General features: G+C 39.4%; 1 protein-coding gene across 8 annotated transcripts in view; it reads right to left on the reverse strand.

Moving 5' to 3' along the window:
• Window positions 1-25,533, reverse strand: part of LOC134540263 (aryl hydrocarbon receptor nuclear translocator homolog) — a 286,817-nt gene that overhangs the window by 10,590 nt on the left and 250,694 nt on the right. For all 8 annotated transcript variants that reach the window (XM_063382917.1, XM_063382914.1, XM_063382916.1 and 5 more), the window contains 6 exons: window positions 14,314-14,486; window positions 10,354-10,501; window positions 7,857-8,051; window positions 5,931-6,059; window positions 4,686-4,844; window positions 2,773-2,923 (listed from right to left, as the gene is read on the reverse strand). In XM_063382917.1, coding sequence (XP_063238987.1) covers window positions 2,773-2,923; window positions 4,686-4,844; window positions 5,931-6,059; window positions 7,857-8,051; window positions 10,354-10,501; window positions 14,314-14,486 — 955 coding nt within the window. The remainder of the gene's footprint in view (window positions 1-2,772; window positions 2,924-4,685; window positions 4,845-5,930; window positions 6,060-7,856; window positions 8,052-10,353; window positions 10,502-14,313; window positions 14,487-25,533) is intronic.

The following is a 25,533-nucleotide window of genomic DNA, read 5'->3' on the forward strand; positions in this document are numbered from 1 at the left end:
TGTTTGAGTGATGAATAAGAAATTAATTAAAGATTTGGTGCTAAAGGGGGGGGGGGGGGGGGGGGGGGTTGAACACCTAACACCCCCCCCCCCCCCCCCCCGGGCTACGCCACTGGTAGCATCGTCTGTGTTTCGTGATTCGGTTGAGTTTCTTTCAGGTACATGTCGATCGTTAAAACGACAATCACAGTACATAATTCATTGCGGAAGCAAATGCGTCCTGAGTGGCTCGGCCAAACGAGGCAACGACTTCTCTCGCAGACAGGCCGCCAATCTCAAGGAAGAAACCCTCTGGTGCGGGTGTACCTTGTTGCAGTCTAATGGGCGTTCAGATTTATTCGCGAAAATTGCCTGCCCCTACATATCTTCAAACACACTGAATGCCTGTTAAGAAACTGCCCAAGATATTGAAAAAATACATATAGCCACACTAGCTGAAGTACGTACCCGACGTTTCCCGGGCTGAACACATCATGATAAAAGGTACATCACTACCGAGTTGCAACTCTGTAGTACACACACTTGAAAAACTGGAAATTTTGATTTTAAAGTCCCTCTGATTGCACAATCTCGGTGCATCAACGCAAAACCGAGACTCCAATCTTTAGCTTCATTTTGTGGATAAGCAGGTAACCCCATAGTCAATACGTGATGGATCAGGGGCGTGCCTGGGGGGGGGGAGAGGGGGACGAGCGGGACTGGACCCCCCAGGGCTAAAAATATTTTAACATTAAATTCATAAACTGAAAAAAATAAATATTTAGTATGATATTAAAATAAATTCAATAACACAAGCATAAATGTTTAATTAAACTTAGTTCACTTTCCATTTTTAGCATAACTAAACTAAAAATATTTCCGATACTTACAATTAAAGAATGTTGGAGTAAACTGACTTCATAAACTGACTTTTATGAAGTTACTGCCACATATTTTTCAAAATTTTCCCGGGAGAGGACCCCCGGACCCCCCGCCTAGCCGGTGGGTATTCCATACCCCCCAGGCCCCCCGGAAAGGCCTTAGCCTTCTGCCTGACCCCCCCCAGAGCAAAATACTGGGCACGCCACTGTGATGGACGCACCAAACGATAGTGTGTTATGAATTCAGGTCAATGCCATCTTCTGTTGAAATTCTAAACTAAATTGATATTAGCGTCTTTAGTTCGCTGGCAGCCATGAGCTTCACTAAGTGGATGGGTTTCGCCGAGGAGGAGGATAGGAAGGTTGCCAGACCTTACTATATGATCGCTGGACGGGGGAGAGGAGTTGAGGGGAAAATTATTGTTATTGCACGAGCTTTCCCACGCTTTCAACTGAACATTCCGTGAAAAAACTACAGCCAACATTGGTGCTTATAAGTGCACCTTTTATATTCCTCCAGCGCCACACAAATCTGCCAGTAAAGTGAGTGGTGTGGTTTTTATAGAAGGAATGGCCTCTTCTCTCACAATGGCAAAGGGATGGGTAAAAAAATAAAATACAATAGACGAAAGGGAAGAAAGGGTATAAAAAAAAATAGCAGTCTGCTGCTTTGCGAGGCAAACAGATAACAAAGAAAAACCAAGGATCAACACCAGTGCTGTATTTCTTACCGGCCAATAAGCCGAGACGCGGAACACGAAGAATTCACTTGTATCCATGGAACTCTAATGGAGAAAGATTTATTTGAGAGTGACCCTTTCTGTGAAAATGTTAAATTTTTTTTGCCCAAAATTAAAGGTGTAACACATACGTAGGGGTGACACTTCTGTTGGTAAACAGCGTACTTTTTTGAGGCACAGGTGTAGCTATCCTAAATTTGTATTTTACCATTACAAAAAAAGTACATTTATCCATATATATAAAATATGATGTTGGAACGTATGTATTTTTTTCCATTTTTTTATAACTCGCCGCTAGATGGGACCGCAGCGCATCAACTTCTAAACCGTTCAACCAATCACCATGAAAATTGGTATACATAGTAGATATTTGAAAACGGAGAATATTTTTGCCATATCCATTTTGCTTTAACTCACACACAATATATCACCCTGTGTTCAGCCCGGGCAACGCCGAATACTGCAGCTAGCGTGGTATGAAATTGTGTGCAAGTTTGTGGTATGAAATTGTGTGCAAGTTTGTGGTATTTTTTTTAATTATTGTATAGAAACTCTGATTTGATTTGCTAATAGTTTGGTTAGTACAAACCTCTTTTATTGCAAAGTGACAAAATTATGGTCCCTTCAGGTACGTATTGAGTTATGTTTTGTCGAACTGCTGATTGATTTAATGTTTTCAGTTACATTTTGGTGCTAAATCTAGTAAGAACCTCAGTAGGTAGCTGTTCCCTGATGATGGCGACTGCAATGTCGACCGAAACGTCGGTGAATTATTTTCCCAAGGACACGGCTACAACCCAGAAGCCAAGCTACACTTCAGACAATGGCCGTGAAAGCCTGCGAACATTATTACTTATTATTAGGGATAGGAAAAATTCGCGGGTTCAATGACCTGCAGGATGAACTCCATAGTTCTACGTACACTCGGTCAAATGCCACCCACCCATTGGGCTGCCGTCTTGTGAGACGTTCCGGCGTAGCAGCCTGTGATTCAATAAAGCTTTGATCGGGCATTTCTAATTGGCCCAGAGTCATCCAGGTGAGTTGTGAGCCAATAGCAGAGGAGGCACTGAGGTGTAACTATTCGTATTTTAGCCTGTCGCGAAATGAACCCGCGAATTTTTCCTATCCCTACTTATTATTGAAGTCTGACTGTGCAAGTGTGAACTCACTTTGCGCTCGTGTTCGTGCACACGATGTACTCCACGTCGTCCGTGTATGGGTTGAGGAAGGCAAACGCCGACGTTCGCAGCCACACCCACTCTCGATTTTTGGCTCGGAAACGATACATCACCGACATCACTTGACCCTTCAACTTCAGTACTGCAACAAAAAGATCACTATTTTACAAGAAAAATTAACCTTGTACTTTTTTTTTTTTATAAAAAATATACACTTTTCAAAACTTAAAACGATATTGCGTCAAAAACAAAATTAACAGAATGCACTCTCAAGAACTAATTTATTACTTAAGCAAACTGCCTCGTGAATATTACTGCTAATGGAAGCTACAACTACATTAAAAATTAAAATTACATTTTTTTGCATTTCAATTAAAAACTTGGAAATGTTCAAGAACTCATTATTGAGCTAGTATGATGGTACGTTGTGGAAAAACCTATTTGAAACGAACATTTCAGTTTCATACGATTATTTGGTCGTTCTGTACGGTTCAGATAAAATCCTGTGTGTTTCAAAGATTCAAAATGTTCTTAACTGACTACATTCTAACTTTCATTAAAACATTCTGTAACATTCAAAGATGATTTGAGATTAGTAAGCTCTATCTACCCCCAATCCCTGATTTCAGGCAGCTAGCGTGCCAGACAGATAATCTTTAGCCCCCACCCCCTTCATTTTTCCTTTTCCTGTACCTACCCAATATCATAAAATTTTACAAATTCAAGCTTATTTATCATCAGTTTAAAAACAACACATTATGCAACTAAATACTAAGGTTTTTCAAAGACATAGGATGTTTGTACTTTTTCTTATTTAAATTTAATAAATGGTCATTGCAGATTTACGTGCCTTTAAAACTACCGTAATGAAACACGAGTTATAGTAAACTGCATATTGCTAAAAAAGATTTAAATCTATTTCTAAAGTATTTGGTTTAAGGTCTAATATTTTTAAGTACACTGCAATAGTTAATATAAACTAACAATTCCCCTTAAAATGTATGATTGAAAATCATATCATTACCGAAGTTAAAAAAACTAATTTTTTCAGTTTCTCAGTATTTTTGACCTATTTTTTTTGCACCACAAATTTTCCCGCCCAACATCTGGTTCTATGGTCAAATACCCGGTCTTTATTCATTAAAAAAAAATATGCTATTCAACAAATATGAAACTAAAATATTTCTTAATACTTATTTCACTAAAACAGTCTCATATTGATTGAAACCTGATGCAATAACAATTAAAATCATTAGTAATCAGTAGAGACCTGCAAAATTCGTGGGTTCATTGACCTCCAGGACAGACTCTACTACACTCTACACACTCGGGCAAATGCCACCTGTTCATTGGCCGCTGACTTGTGAGTCGTCTCGACTGAGTGTCTGTGATTCGACACTTCTTTGAGCGAGGGGTCTCTAATTGGGCCTCATTAAACCAGATTAACAATGAACCAGTGGTGGAAGCAGCACTACGGTATAATTATTTGAATTGTAGCATATCACGAAATGAATCCGCAAATTTTGCAGGTCTCTAGTAATCAGTAAGTCTAGAAGATTGAAACACACACCATCATTAATGTAAAAAAGTGGTACGTATTAAATTTTTTGTAATTTTAGTTGTGTTTTGTCAAACTGCTGATTGATTTAATGTTTCACTTGCGTTTCGGTGTTACATGGTGTATCGGACATGCTTTGAGGTGTTATTTCGGTTTCATCACAACTCACCATTATAATCTTGTCCCTACTCATACTGTTTTGTACTTGGATATTCACGATTTCTCTGTTTGTTTCCACATTTTGAAGAAACCTTCCCAATGCCCTGATTTCTCCCTGCTTTCCAGGGTTTTCCCCGTCGGCTGGAAACCCCCTGACTTTATCCGACACGAGTCCCTCGTGCCGCACCTTGCTCGAAGCTCTCCTTCATGTGGGTCTGGTCCTCCGGGTGGAAGAAGTCGAAGCAGGACTTGCCCAGCAGCTCCGGGGGCGTGTACCCCAGCAGCCCCATGACGCGCTGGTCCACGAACGTGAACTTGCCCTCCATGGAGTGGCGGGAGATAAACTCTGCAAACAAAAAGGAGGCGGGGAAGAAAAATTATTTAAAACCACCACAACACGTGTTCTGTGCAGGAACCAAACACAGTTTCCTTCATAAACAGCACATGATACAACCACCCCTCAAAGTAATGCTGTTCAATTAACGTGGTTTCGAAGTAACGACGGCATTATTTGAAGTAGCACAGTTTTCTTTGACATGAATTGTTATTTCTGTGTGCGCACAATGGAAAATGGCACTTGTGTAGCATTAAAAACAATGCAACAAAATAATAATGGCAACAATCAATATTTTGCTCTTTCCTTAATAGCTGTTTGCTTCCTTCAATGCGTATTTATCTTAGAATGACGTTTATTTTATGCCATCACGCATGTCTGGCAGCAGCTCTGAACTTTAAATTACATAATAACTATACTTTATGTATCCAACAAATTACGTAGCCCTGTAACGCGCCTATGTAATTTCTAGGGACTGCGAAAACGCTTTGTATTTTGAGTGTTTTGTATCAACCAGGTTTTTATGTATGGGGTTTCACTGTACGGGGAATTGGTATCAAAAATGGAGGTACAGTACACTCCCGATTATCCGCAAAATTAAGTGGCAGGGCCACCGCGGATGGTGAAAATCGCGGATAATCCGCAAAAGAGCTGAAAATGGGAAACAAAAAAGGAAAGATTAATTTCAACTTAAAAATCTAAAAATTTATGTACAGTAACAGTTACAATTAACAGTAAACATTTTTAAATGATTAACATACAATTCATTTCAGGAATGTAAACATGAAAGTCTTCAACCATACGACTAGAAACAAAGCGCGACAGAGACAAAAATAGCAACGCATGCCAGCGTACTGCGTGAGTTCCGAGAAGGCCTGTGGCGTTTTACTGTATATACTGCACACAATACACTCGTCAGTAGAGTTCAAATTTGCTCACTTGTATTAAATACAGATTTGCATATGTGCTGTATTTTTTTCATGGCATGCGCGGGTAATAGGGATTTTACTGTATAGGCACTGCCCTAGTATTAACTTCGAAAAACGTGAACGTGAACCAACTGCTTAAAAGACAAAAAGGAAGAAGAAGAAGCCATGCCTGCATTGCTGTTGGAGCCGCCCATGTCGCTGGTGTTGGGTGTGGAGGTGACCTGCAGACGCCCAATGGCCACCAGGCAGCAGTGGGACGAGTGGCCATCGTCGTCCGCTCCCCGGTCCATCTGGACACCTGGAACGCACAGCGAGACACGCACTGCTGTACTACTGTACTACTGTACCTCTCCACCGACGATGCTGAACGCAGTTTCTGGACTCTTATCAGTGGCGGATCCAGAGGTTCACCTCGGAGGGGGGCACTCTAGGATTTCAGAATAGCCAGAGAAAAAAAAATGTCTTAAAATTACCAAATTTGTATTTAATCTATACTCACACTACACATAACTTCCAACCACCAGATTTTATGATTCTACAAGAAATTCATTAATTATATTAAAATATTTTATTGGTTTCAGAAACAATCATTTTTGTCGGCAATTATAATGTAGCAGACAAATGGTTTTATTTTGGGGGGGGGGGGGGGGGGGGAGGGGGGGGCACTTACCCCTGGTGCCCCCTCCTTGGATCCACCACTGGACTCGTCAGGAAGAGGATGCTGAATGCAGTTTCTGGACTCGACAGAAAGAGAATGCTGAATGCAGTTTCTAGACTCGACAGAAAGAGAATGCTGAATGCAGTTTCTGGATTTGACGGAAAGAGAATGCTGAATGCAGTTTCTGGACTTGACAGAAAGAGAATGCTGAATGCAGTTTCTGGATTTGACAGAAAGAGAATGCTGAATGCAGTTTTTTTACTCAACAGAAAGAGAATGCTGAATGCAGTTTCTGGACTCGACAGAAAGAGGATGCTGAATGCAGTTTCTGGACTCAGGAAGAGATGATGTTGCAAAATAAATCTACCTTTCTTAAATAGTCCTGTTTTGAATGAAATAAAATATTACAGGCACTATTGTGTACAATGGTGATAAACTTTTTTTTCATGCACGTAAATTCTATAAATCTTTAAAGTATTGACTATTTACTAACATTTATTTATGATACAGTTAACTTGAGCATTATTTTTAGTTCACAAGGCAAAAAATATTAACAAAAAATATTTTTAAGTATGTCGTAATTTTCTTACAAAACTAATACCAAAAAAAAAAAAAAAAAAAATTGTATGTTTGATGTGTGACATTTTAGCTCTCAGTATGCATTTTGTGGCAGTAATTTCGTGAATGTGACGGAAGTCAAGGAACAGAAACGTGTAACAACCACGGAGCTACCATCTGCAATGGATGACTTTACCCAAAATTCAACACCAAGGAAAATCTTTATAGTATGAACTGCTTAAAAATGTAAAAAAGATACACAATATTTTAATAAAATTCACTGTCGAAAATCAGGTTCAAAGCTGGAGTTAAGTATTTTTTTTCAAGTCTTTTAGGCTTTTATCAAAACCATTTCATAAGATAGTTTAAAATTTTGCTGTGAAAATTGAATGATTTGATTGACGACGTAGCTGCTCTGGCAGCGAAATCTAGCGGCAGGTGCAGAAACTATGTGTGATTTGTGTCCAGCAATGTATTAAAAAAAAAAAAAAAAGAAAAAAGAAAAAAAAAACAACTTGCTTATATTGAACACACTCCGCATTTTAAAGAATTCGAAGTAAAATTTGTGTCCGAGTTTCATGTCACAAGTGTATTTGCAACATAACAACACATGAATTCGCTTGTTGCCAAGGTTAAATGTTACACAAGTACTAAAAGACTTGCTCACATTTTTTTTTTTAAATTTATAGCAATGGTCTCTGCTTTGCAAGGCACAGTACAGTTTTGCTTGAAAGTGACATTGCGAAGTATACTACTAATTCGAACCATAACAAGGTAAACGGTATATAGGCGTAACGGCTGCGCCTCCGGGTTCTACCGACCGTAATCGGCCGAGCGCCGGAGGTTTCGATGGACGGTTGGGACGTCGCAGGTACGTACCTGTGGGCGGCCAGTTCTTGATGTAGCCCGTGCAGTGCACGACGGCGTAGTTCTGGCCGTCGCGCGACGGCCCGAGGCTGTTGCGCTGCTTCAGGCGGTTCAGGTGGCCCACCGCCATGTTGTCCGCCGCGATGTTGCCCACCTTCATGCGGCAGATGAAGCCCCGGCGCGACCCCATGCACAGCCGCATCGACGCTGCGAGCACACGCGAACAACGTCCCCGGTCACTTGCGTTGACAAACACCGACCACAGAAACAACAAAACACGCACCAAGTAAACAGGTCGGAGGAATCAGCACGTGCTTATTTTATGAAACCTTTCGAGAGTGTGCCTTGAGTGGCAAATTGTGTAGTTGTTGACAGATTCCAACAATTTGATACCATCTGTAATGAACTATGAAAAACCATATTCAAAGGATTTTTTTTTTCATTTTGGTTTTTTCATCAGTAATTGTAAGTACTTCATACTTGTATTTTTGAACATGGCCTACAAGTACTGTTTCTCAGAATTTTTCTTCTTTCCTGCTATCATTTTACCCAGAATTCATCCTGTTTACTGTTTTTTTTTTGACGTGATAACGTGTTATAAATCAATGAACGCCGGCTGCCACGCAAGAAAAAATTGTTCACGTTCCGCCTGAGCCGAGCGTGCAACAAGAACGGTGCCAACCGCCGTGCTTATTTAAAACATTGGAAACTTAAGATTTGTGCATAACAAATTTTTTTATATTTTTTTTTGTATTTTATGTTTTGCTTAAATTAAGTTGGGTACTTATTTTAAGGAACCTCCCGGGAGTGGCAAATGTCATGTAACTGTACCGTCTCGAGAAAATAAGAAACCTGCCATGGCCTACAGTCAAGGCCCTCAAGAGGGAATAAGCGTGACGCTAGCTAGAGCTTCTGACGTGCAGTCGTCTCATCATGCATAGAACAAATATTAAATTTAACCATAAATTTAAATTTATGGTTATCTAGCGGTAACCATAATGTCATACGGCGGAGAAATGAAGATAAAAGTGTACTGCACGTCCTTTGAATTCTTTCAAGAAATGTCGAATCAAATATAAAATTATTCACAGATATTGAATGAGAGGAAACAGGTGGGCCCCAGGTTGAGTTTTGAAATATCTTTTTGATACTTGGGTATTCAACGTATAAAATATTCCAGAATTCAAATCAAATATTGCAAATATTGTTCTCAGCAAAACTGTACTACAAATATTTTATAAAATACAGGATTGAATTTTAAAAAAAATATCATTAAACGTTTGTAATGTTAGAACCAATCAAGTGATTAACCAATCCGTATCTATATATAACATCATTCAATAATATTATCAAATAACCATGCATGATATTAATATTTAACATTCCTGTACACAACTTTATTTAAGCAAAACATAAAATACAAAAAAAAAAAAAAAATGTTTTATGAACAAATTTTTATTTTCCAATGTTTTAAAGCTTTGCGACAAATATGAAGCTTCACACCAGGTGCGAAGCTTTACATCACAACCGATGTTTCAAATAAAACAAATTGCAAATTTCCTGGCGAAATCAAATAGATCATTAAAAAAATAACTACAAATGATTCACTCAGTCGATTCTTTGCACAGGCCTACTATACTGCTTCACAAAATGACTGCACGGCACATTTTTGGAAATGGCTTGGAGGCCATTAGACGCATGGCATTGTGGTTCCTCGTAACGCCTCCGTCACGAAAGGGCAGTTCTCGCGGCAGCTTCGGCAGCGCGTGACCGAAAGCAACGTTGTAGCTGTCCCCGGACGCTCGCGTTCCACGCTAACAGCTGCTAACAGTCGCTAACAGCCCGGCCTGTGCCGCGAGTTAGCAGCCGTAAGGTCGGGCCGGCCTCACAGAGCTTACTGATGCGTGCTGAGTGACATGCTAAACACTGAATGTTGACTCACAGTGGAGACTATCACAAGAGCAAACAATACAGAGAGACACCATTTAAAATCCTGGTAACAACTATTTTTTTTTTCTACGTGAATAAAAAATTTATCAAGTACGATCACAGATCTGAAACTTAAAGAGTATGGATTGGACACACATGGATGTGCTGTAAAATTTTCCATGCAAACAACAATTATGTATCAATACATAATTACAAAATTAATTAGTTTAAATAAAATTGTTAAAAGTGTATTTTCTTTTAACTTTGATGGTAATATCTTTAAATCATATATCATTGTGATCTGTGAGTATTCAAAAAGCATTCAATATCTGTGAATAATTTTATACTTGATTAGACATTCCTTATTATCTTTGAAAGATTTGTGCAATGGGAGTGATTGACTTGATGTAAGCTTTTGGACATACGCCATTGCTTAGCAATGGCGTATGTCCAAAAACTTACATCAAGACGTTCCTTGAAAGAATTAAAGGACGAGCATACGAAATTTAAAAAAAAAAACCTGGCAAAATTTTTTTTGGACCACGGCTACTACCCTGGTGCGCGTCGGCCAGAAACTCACACTGGTGACCCTCCTTCTTGACGGTGCCCGTCTTGAGGTCGAGGATGCGGCCGGTGTTCTGCGGCTCCTGCGTCGACAGCTGCTCCCGCACCTTCTCCACGTCGTCCGGGTGGACGTTGTCGTACATGCACGAGCCGTACCACTCGTTCTGCAACCATTCAACCACTCACTCCCCACGCCTCGGCCCCAACATTTGTGCGAAATAATCTTTTGAAAAAACAACAAAATCAGTTAATAACTTTAAATAACGACGTTGTTCTTGTTACAAAGCATGTGAAAGTTAGAGAAAATATGATTTGTCTAATTAAAAAAAAAAAAAAAAACAATAAATTAAGAATGTTCAGTCCCTGCCATCTAAAGAGTTAAATATTAACTAACATGATACGGCTATCAGTATAATTTGGGCGTAATGCCCATAATAATTTAGAACATTATGCCTAACTTTTACAGAAAGCCAATATCATAAACCATATATGAGCCAGCAGCAATTGTTGGAAAATTTAGTTTATTTTTTATTCTTGCAATATGCATATTTCATCCAAATATATTTAATTAACATATATGGTAAAACACCAGTATTTTGTTTTTAAGAATAACAATATCACTTTATTTATCACAAAATAATTTATTTTTGTTTTCCTAGCACTAACTGGTCAGGAATTTTTTAAGTAAATTATATCTAGGCTGTAAACTTTTAAATATTTGCTAATTTTATAATAATTAGTCTATCACATCATCATGTGTAAGCCAGACATAATTCAAGTTAAATAATGCACATTTGTGTACAGGGATGATTTTTGTCAGTCATAACTGGACTGCAAATGTTCAGATTAGATAGAATACACTATTTTGATTATCAGATTATTATCTTTAGCTTGGTCCCAAAACAACCAGCACTCACAATCACTCTAGCATGCTTAGCGAGCTACACTCTCCCTATAAAGGTTCCACAAACTTTTAAATTTTCCAGAGTAATCCTCACAATCCATTCCAAACAAAGCTTTCTTCCCCCATGTATAATTGACAATAAAATCTTTTTCCGCACAATACACAGTTTCCAACCGACGCTGCCTGCCAATACTTGATCAACTTTGAAATAATAAATTATCCACTGCAACAAGGTGCACGACTATCAACATTTGATTGTTTTTCAAATCATTAAATCAATGCACAGTTGATTTATTAATTATTTATATTATGTTAAATTATGATGAAAACAGATAGGACTCATGAATTCTTAAAAAAAGAAAACAAAAATACAGAGTGATTTAAAAAAAGGATAGTTTTTTTTAAATTAATAATACAAATTTTGAAATGACATTTAGGAATTTTCCCAGTGTGTTTTCAGGTTCTGAAGACACCTTCTCAATCCCATGAGTTTTACTTATTCCCCAGAATTTTCCTGTTTGTAATGATTCCATGTGATGTACACTTGATGAGATAACAACCCCTACTAGTTGTTTTCTTTCCTCCAACCGAGATTTAACTCTATGCTGAGCCTTCTACAAACTACATATGTGAACACTGTTTGCAATGAACGAATACAGTCCAAACAGCATTGTAGGAGTTGTGGCTTTTCCGTAAAAAAATATAACAAGAATAGAATTCGGAAAGTGATGTTTTTCAACATACAGACGCTTTCTTTATTTAACCTGAAAACAGGATTTTAAAATTCCTACTGGATTCTGAGAATTATCATTTATAGGTTCAATTCGGTAGCCATGTTGCGCTTTAATAGTGCATGCGAGACTTGTCTCAGTTCTCACTTCTACTTCTAGGTTCCCCCCAGTTATGCCCATTCTTCCAAACTATCCACCCTGCCCAACATTTGATGCACCCTTACTAGCCTCTCCAACTGCCTTCTGCCTTTTAGACGAGCTACGCGGCACCTACTATACCACAGAACTAGGAGGGAAACCTAGAAGTGCGACTCTTACGATGGAAACTGAAACAATGCTTTGCTTGACATGTGACGCTATCTGTTGGGTGTACCAGTAACTACTTGAAAAAAAAAAAAGAACTCGGGTGGAAGTTTCAAAACCAAAATGATAATTTAACTACTCGATGACTAATTGCTTAGTAAAAGACAATTTACTATGGAAAAAATATTGTTTTGTAATAAATAAGCATACTCTAGATAAATGAGTTGGAAATGCAGTATTTCTGGTATGCCACACCACAAAATATGTGGCTTACCAATATAAATTTTTCACTGGTTTGTTTGCCTGAAAATAGCTGATGCATTACTTCTCACAATCAATGTAGTTATGTTAGTAATAAGTACTACTAGGAGGTTGTAAGGCACCTAAGGCACCCATTGAAAAATTATGAATATAACAAACACTTTAATTAATTCATTCATTAAAGTGTGTTCCACTTATGTAGCTGTATTTAAAATATTACTTTATTTTTACACTTCCATTTTTCTATTTTATACACATGTATATGGAGTAGGCCAATATTTGTGCTTCATGTTACACTTATCTCCAATGTATATATATATATATATATATATATATATATATATATATATATATATCTATATATATATATTAGGTGTTACAGAGGCAATGAGTCAGTGATGAGTGTACCAACTATACATTAGTAATTAGGAAAGGATACAGATGGAGCAAACGTGAAGCCGTTTGTTTATCCCGCACATTATTTTTTTCTTTCTGATTTTCACATACAAATAAGGCGGACGTTTGTTAATATATTTGCATCAGCTGTTCTGGCCTGATTTCATTTACGACTGTAGTTAAGATGTTCGGAATAAAATTATATCAAAATATTAATTGTTAATTTGTTTATATATAAATTATATATGTATAAATAGTCCAAAACCAATCTAATGTATCTGAGTTGACATTTGACCTACAATTTAACCTCAAAATACAGGCACAGCTGATACGTTTGTAAACAAACGGCCGCCATATTGGTACACATAGTACACTGAAATCCCTCCTCCCTTTTTGACTGGCTTCACCCCCTCTGGTCAAGAATTGGACTTATATGCTCCATCTGTATATTTCCGTAATCTCTGGTGTAGCTATACGTACAGGATGAGAGCTGCTATCTAGCGGGTCGGAACAGAACTACTTGGGATAACGAGCGGAGGGTTTCTGTTTTAACTACACGTACAGGATGAGAGCTGCCATCTAGCGGGTGGGAACAGAACTACCTACTTGGAAAAACGGGCGAGGGGTTTCTGGTGTAACTATATACGTACAGGAACAGAGCTGCCATCTAGCGGGTGGGAACAGAACTACTTGGGAAAACGGGCGGGGGGGTTTCTGGTGTAACTAAACGTACAGGATGAGAGCTGCCTTCTAGCGGGTGGGAACAGAACTACTTGGAAAAACGGGCGGAGGGTTTCTGGTGTAACTACACGTACAGGATCAGAGCTGCCATCTAGCGGGTGGGAACAGAACTACTTAAAAAAAACGGGCGGAGGGTTTCTGGTGTAATTAAACATACAGGATGAGAGCTGCCATCCAGCGGGTGGGAACAGAACTACTTGGAAAAACGGGCGGAAAGTTTCTGGTGTAACTATACATGTACAGGATGAGAGCTGCCATCTAGCGGGTGGGAGCAGAACTACTTGGTAAAAACGGGAGGAGGGTTTCTGGTGTAACTACGCGTACAGGATGAGAGCTGCCATCTAGCGGGTGGGAACAGAACTACTTGGAAAAGCAGGCGGGGGGGTTTCCTGGTGTAACTACACATACAGGATGAGAGCTGCCATCTAGCGGGTGGGAACAGAACTTCTTGGAAAAACGGGCGGGGGGTTTCTGGTGTAACTACACGTACAGGATGAGAGCTGCCATCTAGCGTGTGGGAACAGTACTACTTGGAAAAGCGAACCGGCAGACGGGGGGTTTCTGGTGTAGCTACACGTACAGGATGAGAGCTGCCATCTAGCGGGTGGGAACAGAACTGCTTGGGAAAGCGGTCGGTTACCTGCGGCTGGTTGAGCACGGGCCCCACCGAGTCCGACACGTAGATGATGCGGCCCGTGTCGCACGTGACGACGAACAGGAAGCCGTCGGCCGCCTCCAGGATGAGGTGCTTCAGCTCCTGGTCGGTGAGGAAGGAGGGCTTGTAGGTGCCGTCTGTGCTCGTGTTGCCGGTACCTGCGCAGTGCCGCCAACACCCTGGGTTTGCGCTCTCCGCTACTGCGCTCCGGCCAACCGCCACTCTGTTTCCAGTTGGCGATGAACCAGCAGGGGCTTAGCCGGGGGGGGGGGGGGGGGGTTAGGGGTTCAACCCCCCCCCCCACCGCCTTCCTTTAGCACAAAATCTTTAATTAATTTCTTATTCATCACTCAAACAAATTTCATATTAAAATTAATAAAATTTTTACCATTACTATATATTTAAATTTAAGAACCGAAAACTGCTAAAATAGCACTATTTTACACCTTAAAATCCAAATTTTCCCGGGGGAGGACCCCCGGACCCCCCCCCCCCCCCGCTTTAATACGGGGTGGGGGGGGGGGGGGCATGTTTCTCAACACCCCCCATACACAAATCCTGGCTACGCCACTGTGCACAAGCCAAATCCTTCAAATACCACCAAGTCCTTAGTACACTGATAACCTCTAAAGTTTGCGTTTTTTAAATGATTCGTGCAATGAGAATTTTGATTTAATAATTATTTTTTTGGACATTACGCCATTGCAGTTTTGGACTGTTTTTCACGGGGAAAATTCAAGAACGCAAATTAAGAATTAAAAAAAAGAAAACATAAACACAAAGAGAGCTATGCCTAAGGCAGCTTTGCCAAACAGATAAACCCAACGATGTACCTAAACAGAAGACAGCACCCTTAACTTAAACATCAAACAGCACAATAATTCCATGGAAGAAATTTAGTAAACTAATAATTAAAATAATAATAGCACAGACGAACACAGTAGAAGTGACACTTCTTTGGTAATTCAAACCTCGACTCGAAATTATATCGTAAGGGGTAAACCGGCAGAGAGAGAGAGAGAGAGAGAGAGAGAGAGAGAGAGAGAGAGAGAGAGAGAGAGAGAGAGAGAGAGAGAGAGAGTGAGAGAAAGAGAGAGAGTGAAAGAGTGAGAGAGAGAGTGAGAGAGAGAAAGAGAGAGAGAAAAGACTATTTTCTAAATAAAGATTACTCAATGTTGAAATATATTGTCGCGGGTTGAAATTTTGCAGGGTTGTTGAAATCAAATTTAGGGACTTTACTGACGGGACTCTGGGCTGGCTGCTCTGTTCACTCGTCAGCGCAAGTGGCGTGACCATGTAATTGGGGCACGGGGCCGGCGCGGCGCGCTGCGGGCTTGCAGAATTTTGTTTGTTTGTTTGGCCGCGCGCTGGCGCAGCCACGGGCCGCAGTTACTGGGGCGCGCTGTCGTAACAAGCCGCGCGGTGTGGCCTGCACATTGGGGGTAGAGGGGGGGTAGTCTTCCCAGATGTTCTAGTTAGTTGTTTAGTAAATTTGACTTCAATAACGAGCTTTTGTTATGCTAGGCGCGGCAGGGCGCGCGAATTTAAGCGCAAGTGATTGGTGACTCGGGGCTCACTCAGGCGGAGGCTATGCGTCTCACCTGTGGTCACGAGTTGTTAGTTCGTTCGTGATGTAGGAATTCAGGCTCACTCAGGCGGAGGCTATGCGTCTCACCTGTGGTCACGAGTTGTTAGTTCGTTCGTGATGTAGGAATTCAGGCTCACTCAGGCGGAGGCTATGCGTCTCACCTGTGGTCACGAGTTGTTAGTTCGTTCGTGATGTAGGAATTCAAGCTTTCGGGCAGAAGCTATGGCCGACGCCAGAGGCCACGAGTCGTTTAATTTAAGTTAGGTCATAATGTAGTCATCTTCAAGCTTTCGGGCGGAGGCAATGGCCTTTGTCACTAGTCGTTTAGTTATAGTTTTTAAAATGTAATGTTCGTTCGGGATTTCAAGGGCAGGAGAGGCCCCTACGTTAGTTTTAAGTAATCGATCAAGAAAGGCTTTTCGGAAAATGTGAGTATGGACTTATCTTTGTTTTAATTTTAAGTATTAATTATGATTTGAGGTATTCGGAAGGACTAGGGAAGTGTTTAGTGAAGTTCTCTCATTCTCTCTCTTGTAAGGTCGTTCAATCGTTAAGGAAGTAAAGAGATTATTGTTTTAAATTGTAATCCCGCTATTTAAATGTTCTTTAAAATGATGTTGAGTATTTGACTTTAAGAATAAAATAATTTTAATTAAGTATTATGTTATTTTGCAAAATCTCCTTAGTTCAGCTCTCACCAGACATCCTGTACGGGATGACGAACCTATGATCCTAGGTACAGTAAAGTATTTTATGAAGTTAAGACTAGTTGATGCCAAGCGAGTTGTTTCTATGTAAAGAGCTACGATTCTCTCCCCCCTCTGAAAGTGGATCGTGACAGAAATGGCGGTGGCACCGGCTAGGTGCACGTGACAGAAATGGTGGAGGCGCCGGGTAGGTTCTATTTCTGGAGAGAGAGAGAGGTAGATTTTTATGTTTATTATTAAGTTAGTTTCAGCTTCTGATAGCAGGTTATTAAGAGTTTACTTGAGGAGAGGATTACGGAATTTTAGTCTATAGTGGAGGAAGTCTTTGAGATTTTTTTTTTGACGTAACAGATGTTTATTTGAGGATACTTGTAAGGATAAAGTTTATAGTGATAAGTTGTTTTAAGTCGTTGAATTTATTGTAGATTTATATCGGGGATTATTACGTGAGGAGAATACGTTATAAGTTAAATGCTTATTAGAGATAATGCAAGTGGTTTAATTTAATTGAAGTTCATTTTAAGATTGTAGGTTAAGAGAATTATAATTTAAAATAAAGTTTTTTGTCGTAAATAGGAATTATTTTCAAGAGAAGTTTGTTTTGTTTTCGTGCGCGTAGGAGACGAGACGTACGAATTAAATCAGTCGAGGGAAGGATAAACGTTAGAAAGGAATTAAAGAGAAAACGAGAGTTTATGTAAAAGAGAGTTATAGAATTTATAGTGATGTTTTGTTTTAATTAGAAAAATGTTGAGAGTTGTTTCAGAACGACACGTCAGTGGACGTGGCAGAGTGAACACGTGACGGGGAGGTGCTGAGACCTAGCGGAGAACGGAGGAACCGCAAGCGAGGGTTGGCGCACCTGATGGAATTCGGTGACGTCACGGGCTCATACGGAGACGTGGACAGGCCGTGACCTTGTTTTGATCAGCTGTACGGTAACTTAGCGATAAGAAAATAGACTATTGGTTAAATAAATTTAAATTTAAGTGTGTTTTAGGAGAAGAGGAACTTTCAGTATGTAAGTAATTTATTTTAAGAATGGTATGATGTATAGGCTAGAAGTGTTTCGTTGTAAGTTGTTTATGTTTTGTTAGTTAAATCCTACCTCGGTTTTAAAAATATTTTTTTGGGATTTGTAAACATTATTAAGGAGGTACACTATAAAATCGATAAGCATTGAGAAAACTGGGAAGGCTAGATTTTGTGTGTAGAGGGAATTTACTCCAAAAGAACAGAGAGACAAAATTAATGTTTTCATTAGGGCGAGGGACCCTAAGGTGAGGCGTTGTGTCCCTGGGAAGAAAGGGAATTGTAGCGCAGACCATAGGAGATGGGCTGACTACGGAATTAAGGGTCAGGAGAATCCTGAGAGTTGTGAGTAGTTTGGGGCAGGAGTTCCCCATGGTAGTACCGAAGTGGCTATCCTGTATGGGATAGGGTACCATTTCAATGAAGTTTGTTGGTGGGGTTAGAGCCCCCTGTGTAGTGGGCCTATAGCAGATAGGCACTACAGTGAAATTTTTGGTTATTTTGTGAGGTAAATTCCCTGGAGGTTAAGTAAGATTGGATTCAGTTAGGAAGGAGGGAAATGAGAAACATTGCTGTAGAGAGTTAGTGTACTTGCCTAATGTGAAATTGAATTTTACTAAATTAATTTAGGAGAAAGTTTTGTTCGGTAAATAAATAATAATGGAAGATAGCTAGATAATTAATTAATTTTTTTTGAGTAAGGTGTTTTAAGAAATGAAATAAAATAATGTGAAGAAGTTTGAATAATTGGGGAGGAATTTCTTTAAGAGTTTAGATAATTGTTTTTGAATTTATTGAGATATTCAGCCAGTGGAGTTTGAGTATGAGAGATACAGTGAGATTTCAAGGAAATTGGTTGTTTATTAATTAGGACAAATGAGATTTTATGATTAAGAGTCAGTAAGCATAGTTAAAATTTACGACATGATATTTGTTGACAGTTTACAGTTATTAAGGAGAAAACAGAGTAATCTATTTATTTTTATTTTAATGGTTTGAAGATAAGATTATGAATTTTTTTTGGAAGTTTCTTTGGCATGTTGGAATAATTTTTTTTTGATTTTTAGAATTTACAGAGAAAATTTAATTGATTTACATTAGTTTGGAAGTATGGAGGTTTAATGTTCGATTAGCCCTAACTTGATGGTCGGATCCCAAAAGAATGCCGTAAAACCGATAGCCAATTGAGAGGAATGCGGTAGGCGCTTGTGTAGAGAGGGGTTGTGGGAAAACTCCTTGGGACTGATGGCAGATCAGGGGCCCTAAATAGTGTGTGATGCTGTAAAACCAGTGCAGAGAAAGCCTGGTATGCTTAAATTTTTGGGCACAGGTTATGTAAACCTGGGGTTCCATGGGATTTAGTCATGTTAGCTGCTGTGGGACATTGAGATTTCCAGGCTCCATAGTAAAGTCAATGTAAATTTTTGTTTTCTTAAAATAATAAATTTGTTTTTAATTTATTTGAGATATTTGATTTGTAACAGTGAATACAGACCCCGAGGAATAAGAGTTGTCATGCTGTGAGAGGAGAAGGTGGTAGGCCTAAAAGGGTACAGGCACCACAGAGGTTATGTGCATTGCATAATTTAAATATAAGGAAACTTGAGAATTTGAAATTTTGTTGTTGGGTTGGACACCCATAAGAAGAGTATAGGCAGAATTTTTATTGTTATGAGATGTCTAATTTAATTGAAAAGAAGAAAGTTTAAAGATGCAAGGTAACATTATTATTGTAATAATTGAAAGAGATTAAGAGGTAGAGAGAAATAGGCAGTTTTTGTTTGTAAGTACTAAAGTTTACATATAGAAATTTAGTAACTAAGAATGAATAATAAGTTAAGTCTAGTGTAAAAGTTTTTTTTAAGTTTGTTAAGTTAAGAGTCATAAGTAAATTTTTTTTGAGAGAGAATGTCTTTGATAGGAAGTATTAGAAACTTATGGGAATTTTAGGGTAACATAAATAATGTAGGTAATGAATAATAAATAGATGGTAGGTCTTAAGTTAGGATTAACATTTGAAGCAGAATTTAATTAAGAAGAAGGAAAATAAATAGGCCTAATGAAAAGAACAAAAAAGGATTTTATGGTAAAGCATTTTTTTTAAGTAATAAACAATGAATAATAATGTTGTTTCAGGGTAATGTGTACTAATAATACAATTTTTTTTTAGGACCAAAGAACAGGAATTATGTAATTTAAATTAACATGTATTTTTGAAACTGTTACAGATTCCTTAAGATGAGCTGAGCAGCAGTCCAGTTTACAAGATGACAAGAGTTCGAGAGACAAGATACAAGATCACTGAAACAAGAGCCAAGACTGAAGATTCAAGAGAAGAGAAAGCTGGCAGCCATGGACTTACAAGTGGAGATTAATAAGGTCATGTAAAGTTTTATTTTTTTTTATGGAAGACAGTAACTGGAGTTTTTTTTTGTTATAAACATTATTTACAGAACTTTTTAGGTTATAGTAATGTGATGGAACTAGTGAGTTGTGGTAGCTGTCAAAAAGAACTAATACCTTAAGTTTAATTTTTAAAGTTAATTTTCTTAATTTACAGAGGGATTAGTAGTTTTTTTTAAACCTTATTTAGGTTGGAATTTAAATACAATAGCTTATTATAAATGTGTACGAACAGTTCAAGTTCACAGTACTGATAGGTAGGTCAGATGATCTTATTGATTTTGATGATTTGTTGTTTTGAGTTGATTTTTAAGTGTTGTGAATTAGACAATGAAATAGTTCTGAAAACTTAAATTATTTCAAGCTAAGAAATAGTAAAGTTAATTGTAACTCAAAGGACACCAGAATTTAATTTTTTTTTAATTAGTAATGTTTGAAAATTTTATACTTTACAAGAAAGGTTATAAACAAACAGATCGGATGGAACAAGGATGCAGTAAATCACAATTTCATTTAGAATTATTGATTAGCTTTTGAGGTTATGAAGTAAAAGTAATTATAATTTAAAAGTTTGAATAAAAAAATGTTTTTTTTATTTGTTTGAAATAGAAAATTTAAAAGTTAATTAGTCATGATCTAGGTGGGTGATGGGGTGGGAATTGGCCACTCTTTTTCCCTATAACCTCCCTAACATGGCCTTCTATTACAACTAACAGAAATAAAGAAGAAGAAAAATGAAGAATTATTAGTTAGAATGTTTCTTTCATGAAGATACCTGATGAACTTTTACTGTTTGGAAGAATAGAAGCAAGGTTAGTCAGATATTTTTACTCAGAAGAAGAAGAAGATAAAGCAGTTTTATGACTCGACAAGCCAGAGATTGGTGTTTCCCCTCTGCGCTTCTATTGACTACGTTGTTTACTCTCATGGGATAGCTGGTTCGGCACCATGGAGAGAGATTGGTGGGCATTGTGGTTGCCCCCAGAAGAAAAGAAGAGTAGAAGAGGTTATGGGTGGGTCATGTGAACTGACCTTCAACCCAGTTACTTCGTGGGGACTATTTGCTGTATAGAGAAGATCAAGACTCAAGAGTTAGGGAAAATCATTGGAGGTCATGTTTCCCTTCCTTAAGTTTTTCCTATCAAATTATTTGCCTGATTAGATTATGCTAAGGGTGGGATACTTTATGTTAGCAGTTGAATTAATTAATTTTATTTTTTTGTGTGTTTGCATCCTTGCCCATCGATTGCAGTTTAGTAGTTAGTTTTGTATTTGTCAGGCGTGATGGTAATGCCTGTTGATGATGTTTCAGAATTGTAATCTGTTCGTGATGAGGATGGCACAACTCCGAAGCAGATGTGGGGAGAAGTTGTGAGCTGCCCTGGAAGCCAGTCCAGTAGCTGTTGGAGTTGAGTGGTGTTTGCTGATGGCCAGCCCAGGGAGCTACTCTTCTCGACAACACTGACTTCGAGGAGTTGCACCAACCTTCACGAGATAAGAGTTTAATTAATTGAAACACTGTAAGGACACTTAATTTTTTTTGAAGAACGAAAGAAGTATGGTAATAAACGGAAACCGAAAAAAAAAAATAATAATAATTATCAAGAATTTGCACATTGTTTAACGAATACTGAGAAACTAAGAACAGTAATTTAATTTGTAAAGAGAGCTTCACTAACAGAACAATTTTTTTAGAATTGAGAACTCGAGCCTCTGAAGGTTCCTGTGAGAACAAACCAGATAAAAGTTTTACATTTAATTTTATGAATACTTGTTGTTTTAAAATAAATCTTATGCAGAATCTAGATGTATGTTCAGACAGCAAGGAACTAAGAAAATTATTATTTTTGTGAAATGAGGAATTTATAGTTATGGTTTAATGGAAAAAGACAATTTGTAATTTTGAGGTAGCTCGATGGGGCTCGAGCTCTGTGAGGGGAGGGTTATGTCGCGGGTTGAAATTTTGCAGGGTTGTTGAAATCAAATTTAGGGACTTTACTGACGGGACTCTGGGCTGGCTGCTCTGTTCACTCGTCAGCGCAAGTGGCGTGACCATGTAATTGGGGCACGGGGCCGGCGCGGCGCGCTGCGGGCTTGCAGAATTTTGTTTGTTTGTTTGGCCGCGCGCTGGCGCAGCCACGGGCCGCAGTTACTGGGGCGCGCTGTCGTAACAAGCCGCGCGGTGTGGCCTGCACATTGGGGGTAGAGGGGGGGTAGTCTTCCCAGATGTTCTAGTTAGTTGTTTAGTAAATTTGACTTCAATAACGAGCTTTTGTTATGCTAGGCGCGGCAGGGCGCGCGAATTTAAGCGCAAGTGATTGGTGACTCGGGGCTCACTCAGGCGGAGGCTATGCGTCTCACCTGTGGTCACGAGTTGTTAGTTCGTTCGTGATGTAGGAATTCAGGCTCACTCAGGCGGAGGCTATGCGTCTCACCTGTGGTCACGAGTTGTTAGTTCGTTCGTGATGTAGGAATTCAGGCTCACTCAGGCGGAGGCTATGCGTCTCACCTGTGGTCACGAGTTGTTAGTTCGTTCGTGATGTAGGAATTCAGGCTCACTCAGGCGGAGGCTATGCGTCTCACCTGTGGTCACGAGTTGTTAGTTCGTTCGTGATGTAGGAATTCAGGCTCACTCAGGCGGAGGCTATGCGTCTCACCTGTGGTCACGAGTTGTTAGTTCGTTCGTGATGTAGGAATTCAGGCTCACTCAGGCGGAGGCTATGCGTCTCACCTGTGGTCACGAGTTGTTAGTTCGTTCGTGATGTAGGAATTCAGGCTCACTCAGGCGGAGGCTATGCGTCTCACCTGTGGTCACGAGTTGTTAGTTCGTTCGTGATGTAGGAATTCAGGCTCACTCAGGCGGAGGCTATGCGTCTCACCTGTGGTCACGAGTTGTTAGTTCGTTCGTGATGTAGGAATTCAGGCTCACTCAGGCGGAGGCTATGCGTCTCACCTGTGGTCACGAGTTGTTAGTTCGTTCGTGATGTAGGAATTCAGGCTCACTCAGGCGGAGGCTATGCGTCTCACCTGTGGTCACGAGTTGTTAGTTCGTTCGTGATGTAGGAATTCAGGCTCACTCAGGCGGAGGCTATGCGTCTCACCTGTGGTCACGAGTTGTTAGTTCGTTCGTGATGTAGGAATTCAAGCTTTCGGGCAGAAGCTATGGCCGACGCCAGAGGCCACGAGTCGTTTAATTTAAGTTAGGTCATAATGTAGTCATCTTCAAGCTTTCGGGCGGAGGCAATGGCCTTTGTCACTAGTCGTTTAGTTATAGTTTTTAAAATGTAATGTTCGTTCGGGATTTCAAGGGCAGGAGAGGCCCCTACGTTAGTTTTAAGTAATCGATCAAGAAAGGCTTTTCGGAAAATGTGAGTATGGACTTATCTTTGTTTTAATTTTAAGTATTAATTATGATTTGAGGTATTCGGAAGGACTAGGGAAGTGTTTAGTGAAGTTCTCTCATTCTCTCTCTTGTAAGGTCGTTCAATCGTTAAGGAAGTAAAGAGATTATTGTTTTAAATTGTAATCCCGCTATTTAAATGTTCTTTAAAATGATGTTGAGTATTTGACTTTAAGAATAAAATAATTTTAATTAAGTATTATGTTATTTTGCAAAATCTCCTTAGTTCAGCTCTCACCAGACATCCTGTACGGGATGACGAACCTATGATCCTAGGTACAGTAAAGTATTTTATGAAGTTAAGACTAGTTGATGCCAAGCGAGTTGTTTCTATGTAAAGAGCTACGATTCTCTCCTCCCTCTGAAAGTGGATCGTGACAGAAATGGCGGTGGCACCGGCTAGGTGCACGTGACAATATCATAAAATAAAAAATGTGCGTGATACTGTTTCTTCAAATAATTCTCTCATAGGATACCTATACCTATTTTCTGAAACATGAGCATGCGCACACTCTCCATCTTATTCTTTCGTTCATCTATCTCTCTCGGTTTTTTTTTTTAGGGGTGCGGGGGTGGGGGACGTATCATCGCACAAAGAGGAGAACGAAAACGTTCCCAGAAATGTATATAGCATAGTGCTCTCTTTGTATCTCTTTGGCAAAGTACCTGTTCTCTGCCCCCCCCTTTTTTTTTACGAAGAACGTTTCACAACAATGGTTAATATAAACGTTGCATTAAAATTCTACTCTCATAGCGCCCAAAGAGAAGCTTCACATAAAAAAAAAAAAGGAGCGCTAAAAACTGCCTCAGTCGGGTCCGGCATGGCGGAGCTTTATCCGAGCGGTGTTGCTGTTATTTCTCCTTCCCCATCGCAGCAGCGAAACGAAACCAGTTCCGCGACAAACAGACCTCTAAATCTGGCAGCTTGCGGTCGCCGCGGTTTGCGGGAAAAGGGGAAGTGGCAGGAGAGGGGGGAAAGAGTTATCCGTAGCTTCCGCGCGCTCGTCAGAACATAATCGTTCCCCGGGCCAAACTACTACTACTACTACTACTACTACTACAGCACTTGTTTTTCCGACAGACGTAAATCACGCCAGCGCAATTCGCCATTACACCTCGCATTAACGCCTCGATTACATTACACTATTCCGGGTCTCAGAGCCGGATATCACCCTGAAACTATCCCGAGAGCCAGACACGCATTAATTAATACTGCAGATTTACAAAGAAATAACATCATGGCGTACCAAATACCCAACAGCTCTATATTAACAACACAGGCGAGAGAGTGGAAAATAACCCAGCGACAAGAAATATGTTATATGTTCTGGTGTCAAACGATTAACTTTATTTTTAAGAAAATTGAAGAACTTTAGGTTTTACTCACCCCTATAAAACTGTATAATTTTAAAAAAAAGTTTTATAAGTCTCGCATTTCTCTGTGATAGCGCTAGTTGGGAAAAACCCTCAAAAACAAAAAGTCTCTATACGATTACAATATGTCTATAAGGATTCTTCTCTCCATTGTGATATGTAACACCTTAGCTCTTGGTATACGGCATTTGGTTGGAGTAATTCCGTGAATGGAACGGAAATGAGTAACCAAGGTGCTGTCATCCGTGGCGGATGGCGCGTTCCGAGTTTACAAAGCCAAAGGGAAACTTAATGAACGTCAAAAAGATGGGCAGTATTTTTTTTTTTCAATGTCTTTTTCGCTTTTATCGGAGACGTTTCATTATATAGTTTAAAATTTCGGTCTGTAAATGGAATGATTCAATAGTCGACGCAGCTGCTTCGGCAGCGACTTCTAGCGGATGGTGCGGAAACTACGTGAGGTTCACGTCAAGAAATGTAGTTGAAAACACAATTTCCGTATTTTATCACGCTCGGCATTAATTTACAGAATTTTGCGTTGAATTTCGTGTCCGAGTTTCGTATTGAAAGTGTTTTTACAACATGAGAACACATGAATTTGCTCGTTACCGAGGTTACATGTTACACAGCTTTGGCGAGTACTGGAAGACTCGTTTACATATTTTTTTCCCCTTCTTTTCATAACAGCCGCATTATCGCAG

The sequence above is a fragment of the Bacillus rossius genome, chromosome 16 (genome assembly GCF_032445375.1).
Source record: "Bacillus rossius redtenbacheri isolate Brsri chromosome 16, Brsri_v3, whole genome shotgun sequence".
NCBI classification, from domain to species: Eukaryota; Metazoa; Arthropoda; class Insecta; order Phasmatodea; family Bacillidae; genus Bacillus; species Bacillus rossius.